This window comes from Myotis brandtii, unplaced genomic scaffold (assembly GCF_000412655.1).
Source record: "Myotis brandtii unplaced genomic scaffold, ASM41265v1 scaffold29, whole genome shotgun sequence".
NCBI classification, from domain to species: domain Eukaryota; kingdom Metazoa; phylum Chordata; class Mammalia; order Chiroptera; family Vespertilionidae; genus Myotis; species Myotis brandtii.
This window is the reverse complement of record NW_005361075.1, coordinates 1,130,527-1,139,105: the sequence shown is the minus strand read 5'-3', so window position 1 is coordinate 1,139,105 and position 8,579 is coordinate 1,130,527. Positions and strand designations below refer to the sequence as shown.

Here is an 8,579-nt window from a genome sequence, read left to right as displayed (position 1 = left end):
CCAGAGAGGGCCCGGCTCCGCCCCTATTGCAACCGCAGCCGGCTAGCCTGGCCGGGACTAGAGTAATTGACGGGCACGTTCTCCAATCACAACGCCGAACGACCACATAATTACCAATTAGGTGGTAGCAGAGGCGGGTGCCGGAGCGGAAGCGGTGGGGGCGTGACCAGGAAGTGAGAGAGGAAGTGAGAGCGGAGCCTGAGAAGGACCAGCTGAGCCCCGGTGGTGTTGTAAAGGTGACGGCGCCTCCGGGTTCCCCAGTTTTCTCCCTTTCCCGCTCCTGGGTCAGGGGTCCCTTCGCAGCTGGGAGCCAGGGTCTCCATGTGCTCTCTTTAATGGGCAAGGGTGTGGGTCTACATATGTAAGCAGTGGAGGATCTTTTCTGAGCCACTTTCCTGGTTTCGCTTACACCTTCCAGGTTTGGTCTGGAGGAGGGTCCTTCTCTTAGCCTGGGTGGGGGTGCTGTCCCCTGTCCCCGCGGGGGGGATGGTGGTGAAGTTGTTTAAAATCCTTGAATCTGTGGGTGGTTAAAGTCACGGACACAGAAAGGGAGATGAGTGATGGGGATTGCGAAGTTCGCGGAGGTGGAGACCTCCCGCTGTGGACCGAGGTAGTGGACGGCGGAGCTGCCCTGGGAGCTGGGTTCCCGTGGTTAGGGGACTAGGAATAAAATGGGTATTGAGGGCGAAGGAACAGTGGAAGAAACACGTGTTAGGTGGGGGTCATGGTGGTTGTCGGAGCCCACTGTAGAGCTGGAGGCTTTGGGGTGGGGCGCGGTCCCTAAATCCCCTCCCCACCTCCGGGCGGTCAGCTTTTTGCCTTCTTTCTCCTCAGGCTGTAGCGAACACCTGACCATGTGGAATCCCAGTGCCGGTAGGTGTTTGGGGTGCTCTCTTCCCCACCCCAACCCCTTTCCAAATGGGCTCCACAACAGGACGTCTCTGTGTTTTCCTTCCACCTCTCCCCTCATCTGCAAAGGCCACGTCCCTAGACTATGGCTGACCCATGCTTTTGTCTTTCCTTCGAGTTCACCATCTCCCTCTCTTCCCAGCGGGAGAGGGACATGACCTTTTATCTCTTCTACGTGGATTTGTTTCCCTTACCTTCCATTCTCCTTCCTCACTTTTCCATTTCCCTTTAAGTATTGAGTGAGAAACTGAATCCCTGCCTTTTTGTTATTTGTTGTCAGAGGCCCTGGGTAATCCTGATCTTTTATTTTTAATTTTTTTGCTTTATTGATTCAGGTATTACATATGTGTCCTTTTTCCCCCATTGCCCCCCATCCCCCCCCTCATGCCCTCCCCCCCCCCGTTGTCTGTGTCCATTGGTTAGGCTTATATGCATGTATACAAGTCCTTTGGTTGATCAGGTAATCCTAATCTTAATTTCTTCTTTGCTTCTTCCACCAGGGCAGCCAGGGCCAAATCCATATCCCCCTAATGTCGGGTACCCTGGAGGTTCCAATCCTGCCCATCCACCGCCTGTCAATCCTGCCTTTCCTCCGGGCCCGTTTCCTACTCCCCTTGGCCCCTTTCCCACTCCCCCAGGAGCTCCCCAGGGGAATCCAGCTTTCCCCCCAGTCGGGCCCCCTTATCCTGTGCCACCACCAGCATATCCAGGATACCAACCATCAGGCCCCTATCCCCCTCCATATCCACCACCTGCCCCTGGCATGCCTCCTATTAATCCCTTGGCTCCTGGCATGGTAGCACCAGGAATGGTGACGGACAAGAAGATTCGGAAGAAAATGAAGAAAGCTCAAAAAAAGTCGCAGGCACACCATAAGCATGGCAAGGTCAGTGCCCTCTGGAGCTTGGCTAGGAAGGGGTGCCCCCTCAGAGAGACTAGGCAAGTAGGGGGTGACTGAGGGGGATTCACAGTCTGAGGACATGGGGCAGTGATTGTGTTGCTCTGGTGATGGTTCTTCCTTTTTATAAAGGACTAAAGGCCCAGTGCACGACTTCGTGCATGGGCGGGGTCTGGCCGGCCTGCCCCATGGGGTGGAGGGGCGGTAGGGGATGGGGTAGGGCCTGCCAGGGGAGGGGCCGAGAGTGGTTGGCCCACCGGCCCTGCCCCCTGGTTGAACTCCCAGTCGAGGGGATATTTGCATATTAGCCTTTATTATATAGGATTCCCACTGGGAAGAATCTGATAATTTTGAAAAGAAATATTAAGCTAATTGGGCTTTCTACAGGTGAGGGGCTAGGCCAGTGATGACGAACCTATGACACGCGTGTCAGAGGTGACACGTGAACTCATTTTTTTGGTTGATTTTTCTTTGTTAAGTGGCATTTAAATATATAAAATAAATATCAAAAATATAAATCTTTGTTTCCTATGGTTGCAAATATCAAAAAATTTCTATATGTGACCAGAGTTAAGTTAGGGTTTTTAAAAATGCTGACAGGCCGAGCTCAAAAGGTTCGCCATCACTGGGCTAGGCTGAGCCTTAGAATGGATCTCAGAATCAGAAGCCTTTCTTGTCTGCTTTTCTCTCTCCCAGAATTTTTGAACCCCTCCGTCACTCCCAGATGCAATTTTAATTGTACATACCCACTGAGGTGGTCAAGTGTCCGTTAACAGGGTCAGCTTTTTTTTAAAATCCTCACTGGAGGATATGCTTACTGACTTGAGAGGGGTGAGAGAGAGTATTGCCTTCCATACGTGCCCTGACTGACCGGGGAATCAAACCCACAACCTTTTCCGTATACGGGACAACACTCCAACCAATTGAGCACACCCACTAGGGCAGTAGGGTCAGTCTTTTGACAAAACAGTCTTATATTATAATTAATAAATAATAATCTGGCCCTAGTTCCTGGAGTTCCTTTCTCTCCTTCAGGGTGTTGTGTTAATTACATAGGCCTTTTTGACCTGCCCACCCAGTGGGGAAATTGAGGACTAGTGATTCTCAGCCTCAAAACTTAAGTTTTATGCTCAGCCCCAAGGCTAAGTAAGTATCCTCATTCTAGACCAGTGGTTCTCAACCTTGGCTGCACATTAGAATCACCTGGGAATCTTTTTAAAATCCTGATTTCTGGGCCTCTCCTCCGGAATAATGTTGTGGCCCCACCCCATAACAAAGAAACAGAATTTCCGGAGGATGGGGCCCAGAAATCAGGATTTTAAAAAGATTCCCAGGTGATTCTAATGTGCAGCCAAGGTTGAGAACCACTGCTCTAGAGGAGTGTTAATTAGCAAGGGTAAAAGTAGTTCTCTGGACAACTCTGCAAGGATTGAATCAACCTGGATCTTGAGGAGGCCTTAATCAACATTTTACTGCTTAGTATTTATTTCCTTATGGCTTTGGGCACTAATTCCTGGTTCTGGATTTTTTGTAGAAGTCTGAGGAGAAGGAAAGGTGAGATTGAATGGGGGATAAATTACCCTGGAGAGACTCCAAAATTGTTTTTTGTTTTTTGTTTTTAAATAATCTTTTAGCCCTACCCTGTTTGGCTCAGTGGATTGAGTGTTGGCCCTTGGACTGAAGGATTGTGGGTTTGATTCCAGTATAGGGCACATATCTCAGGTGCAGGCTTGATTCCCAGCCCTGGTTGGGGGAACCAATCGATGTGTCTCTCTCACATAGATTGTTTCTCTTTCTCCCTGTCTCTCCTGCTCCCTTCACCAAAGATACCCTTGGGTGAGGACTAACAACAACAACAACAAAATCTTTTAGCCTGGCCAGTATTGCTCAGTGGTTGGACATCGATCTATGAACCAGGAGGTCATGGTTTGATTCCCTGTCAGGGGGCCTAGGCCCATGCCTGGGTTGTGGGCTCAATCCCCACTTTGGCCATGCAATCAATGATTCTCTTATTATTGATGCTTCTCTCTCTTTCTCTCTCTGAAATCAATATGTGTGTGTGTATACTTTTTAATTCTCACCTGAGGATATTTTTCCATTGATTTTTAGAGAGAGTGGAAGGGAGGGGGAGAGACAGAGAGAAACATCAATGTAAGAGAGAGATATCGATTGGTTGCCTCCCACACATGCCCCAACCAGGGCCGGGGATTGAGCCTGCAACTTTAGCATATTGGGATGATGCTCTAACCAACTGAGTTACCCGGCCAGGGTTCAAAATGTTTTCAGTGACAGTTGTTGATGGGAGTATGCGTGTAAAGTACTTCGACTAGGAGTCTCCCAACTTTCTATCCCACTTTCTCCCAATTAGGAAAAAGTAGAGATTTAAATGCACACACAGCTGTTGTTTCTATTCACTTTTCTTAGGTTCATAGCCTCTAGAACAGTGGTTCTCAACCTGTGGGTCTCCAACCTGCGGGTCGAGACCCCTTTGGGGGTGAACGACCCTTTCACAGGGGTCGCCTAAGACCATCGGAAAACACATATATAATTACATATTGTTTTTGTGATTAATCACTGCTTTAATTATGTTCAATTTGTAACAATGAAAATACATCCTGCATATCAGATATTTACATTAGGATTCATAACAGTAGCAAAATTACAGTTATGAAGTAGCAACAAAAATAATTTTATGGTTGGGGGTCACCACAACATGAGGAATTGTATTAAAGGGTCTCGGCATTAGGAAGGTTGAGAACCACTGCTCTAGGAACTTTCCATGCAGCTAATCAATGAGCATTTATAAGGAAGCAGCTATTCCCTAGCTTGTGCCTATAATTTATTCCTTGCATTGGCTTTGGTAAAGAAGGTTGGAAAACTTGCTCTATATGAAGTATGTTAAATTCTGTACAATGAATTAGGATGGTTTAATCCATTCCTATATCCTCACTGCTTAAGGAAATCCTTGCTTTTGTGATTTAAGGGACAATCTGGTTTAAAACTCCTGACCTTCTTGTGTACCTGAGTGGCAGGGTAGAGAATCAAAGAATGTCCCATGGAGTGATCAAATGTCATTTGGATTGGATGCTATCTCCTTTCCCCTTTCCCCTTGCAGCACTCCTCCTCCTCCTCTTCCAGCAGTGACTCTGACTGAATACAGGGTCTGGACCCTACCTTCAAGTCTCTCCAGTTCTGCTCTCCCATCAAGCTTCAATGCCATCTTGCACTGGGGAAAATTAGCCATTGTGCCCCCCTACCCCTCTACCCCAATCTGAGACTCACTCTGCTGTTCAGCCCTAACTGCTTAGGGGAAATGGGAAAAGAATTGCCATGGGCTAGCAAAGGCCGTCTTCACAGTGCTTGGATAGAGCTTTTAGCTGATGAGGTTTAAGGAGAACTATTTTTTGAAGACGGTGAAACCTTTGAGCTAAATGCTGAAAATAAGTCTAAAGATCTAGAAAATGTGATTTTTAACTTTCTTTTGTAATATTTGTAGTTGGGGAGGTGTTGTGGAAACTTAATTGTGGGAGAAAAATGAACTTTTTTTTTTTTTTTAATTGTGGCATGCTTGGCCAATTTAATGGCAAATACATTTCCCTACAGACCTTTAATTGATTGCACTAACTGCAAGGCTGCTGGGAAGTAGAGTCCATTTGTTGATGAGTTCTGACTGCCATTTTGGAATTTAATCTCTATTCTTTAGTTCAGTATGCTATTTTCAGGTCCTCCCCACATTCTCCAACTCTCAATCCAAATAAAGCTGTTTGTCCTGGTCTCTGCACACCTGTGCCATTACCTTGGTTGGGCCTAGTACATTCCACTACTTTTGCTGCCCTTCCACAGTCGCTTTAAAGTGTATCAGTTTGCCCTGGCTGGTTTGGCTCAGTGGATAGAGTGTCAGCCTATGGACTGAAGGGTCCTCGGTTCGATTCCAGTTAAGGGCACATGCCAGGTTTCGGGCTCGATCCCCAGTGGGGGGGTGTGCAGGAAGCTTCCAATCAGTGATTCTCTCTCATTGATGTTTCTATCTCTCCCTCTCCCTTCCTTTCTGAAATCAATAAAAATATATTTTAAAAAAATATAGTGTATCAGTTTTATAGTAAGGAACCAGAGCATTAGTGAACAAGAGACCATACTGTCTCTATGTTTCTTAAGTGGGAGGAACCTTCAAAATTGGTTCAGGCTTGGTGGAATGAATATTTATGTCTTCTTTTTAATGAATATTTATGTCTTCTTTTTGGCATAAGTTTTTGTATCTGCTACAGAGGTTCTCAGCCCTGGTTGCCCATTACCTATCAGAAAGTAATTTAGGACTTTGTCCCAAATCTATTGAATATGACTCTTTAAGGCTGGGATTCTATAAGTCAGTATTTTAAAGAAACTGTTTGATTCTGTTGCACAGCTAGAATTGAGGGCCACTGGTTCACTCTGTGCCATGCACAGTACTACACATCAGGTTCTCAAAGATCTGTTGAGTAGAGGAAAAAAACATCTAAGATAATCTATATATATAAAAGCCCAGCGACCAGAACGGTCAATGAGGGGTGGCTATGACGTGCAGTGGTCAATCAGCCTGATCCGGGCTCCTGTCGGGCCCCCAACACCCTGGTGGGGGCGGGGCCAGATGGCCAACCGCCCTCGGCCCCTCCCCTGGCAAGCTCAGCCCCTGATCGGCCCCCTCACCCCATCTGGAGGTAGTCAGCCAACCACCTGTGGCCTGTACTCATTCTATGCCTGCCGGCCAAGCCGGCCAGACCCCCCCATGCACTGGGCCTCTAATTCATTAATAAAGACAGATGAGGGGTCCGGAGGGAAATAAACCTAGAAATAACTGGGAAGGGAAGGAGGAATCAAGGATGACTTCACAGATCAGAGGGATATGATGTGAGAGAGATTAGATAGGCAATTGCTGGCTTTGAAGATGGAATGAGGCCAACAGCAAAGGAATGCTGGCAGCGAAGAAATGCAAAGATGGAAAAGGCAGGGAAACAGATTCTATTCTAGTCTCTATAAGGAACCGACCCTTCTAACTTTGATTTTATTCCCATAACACTCATTTCAGACTTCTAACTTCCAGAATTGTAAGTGAATAAATTTGTGGTGGTGTAAGCCACAAAATGTGTGGTAATATGTTACAGTAGCAATAGAAAACTAATATACTTACTATAAAATAAAAAAAGTGATTGTGATAAAGAAAAAGATGACTTCACAGGAAAAGTGACATTACAACTTTTCAAATACCTCTTGCGCCTTGAGTGTGAAAAATATAAGTGGGAAAAATGAGATTTACCAGGTGAATGGCAGAGAGGAGCTGGGAAGGGAATGTGCTTAGATGCATATTCAGAAAGCTCCATAGTATATTTTGGAATCAGGTATCCCAGAATGATTTTCTGGAAAATTGTTTATTGAGGAAATATTGTATTCTGGGTGCTGAATGAGCAAGTCCCTTTCAAAAGGAGGTTTTCCATCTTCATTTCTGAATATGATAGCAACCTCGGTTACACGGGGAGAATTATATCTACCTGGATCACTGTTACGGTTGTATTTAATCGCCATTGTTACTTCTGTGGGAGCAATACATTTTGCTGCTGCTTCAGATTGGGCTTCCTTTTCTACCTCATGTAGCATCTTGTATGATTTTGTTAATTCACTTACTTCATGCATGAGGTTGTTGATGTTGATCATGAGTCTTTCTGAGCAGCCCTGGTTTTCTGGCATTGCTAATCTTTTACTTGTAGCTTCGGCTTTATCCAAAATAGAGAGTTGAGCAGAATATTTTCCATGAAATTTTTACTGTCAGAATCTTCGTTTGTCATTAATCTTTTTAAATATGCCGGGTAATCTGGAAAATGTATATCATTTGGACAGACTTTCCCTTTGCTACAACATCGAGTAAATTTCCCATCGGATGGTTTTTCATCAGAGAAATTTAGTGATAGGTAAAATTCACATCGAACAGTCATTCCACCACAACTATGTTCGAGGATTGCATCCTCATGTACTCCATTTTTGCTGAGAAGGCAGTTCCTACTGGTATTGGTAGTACTTGTTGATGACTGTTCTCTAGACATATTCTGTTATTGCCACCACCCTCTTTCAACTTCAAAGGCACGTTGGTCTTTAGACATTTTCTGTCGATAACACCGGTGTTTTTCAGCATCAGAGCGACGTTTTTCTAGTAGCTGGTGTTCAGATACATCCTATCGCAGGCGCCGCCTTCTTTCAAGATCAGACACACGCTGCTCTGCAGACACTTTCTGTCGATAACGCCGGCATCTTTCGGCTGCAGAGCTACGTTGTATCAACAGTTATTCTTTAGACATAGTCCCACCTCCTGTCACGATCTGAGATGCAGGTGAATGAGAGTCCTGGCTATCTGACCAATGGCTGATTCTGGCTGATTGTGTGGGGGTAGGACTTCCTCCTCCCTGCTGTCAGTTTCCACAGCTGTGATGAGGAAGCTAGGGTGACCGAGCTGCCCTTCCAAGCCGCCCTCTCTCGCTCTGTTCTATGTCCAGCGGTCTCCTGCTCTGCCAAGTCCTCCAAACCTTCTGCTCTCCGCTGGCAAGGTCCCGGGAGCCCATGGGCGTGGCTAGGCGCAGGAAGTCTCGCCTCCCCGACCGGCGAAAGTCCCCGCAGCCCGTGGGCATGGCTATGGCCTTGCTCCTGAGGCTGGCGAAGGTCCTGGGAGCCCGCGGGTGTGGCTAGGCACGGGCGGCCTGGCCTCCCTGACCGGCAAAAGTCCCGGGAGCCCACAGGCGTGGCTAGGCGT

At 46.6% G+C, this 8,579-nt stretch overlaps 1 protein-coding gene across 6 annotated transcripts in view; it reads left to right on the top strand.

The window, feature by feature from the left end:
• The first annotated feature begins 146 nt into the window (after positions 1-146).
• Positions 147-8,579, top strand: part of PRR13 (proline rich 13) — a 19,012-nt gene continuing 10,579 nt past the window's right edge. The window contains exons 1-3 of one of the 6 annotated variants that reach the window (XM_014542070.1): positions 147-222; positions 835-873; positions 1,710-1,795. In XM_014542070.1, the coding sequence (XP_014397556.1) occupies positions 855-873; positions 1,710-1,795 (105 nt within the window). In that variant the 5' untranslated portion in view covers positions 147-222; positions 835-854. The other 5 variants (XM_014542068.1, XM_014542069.1, XM_005869173.2 and 2 more) reach the window with 5 other exon arrangements.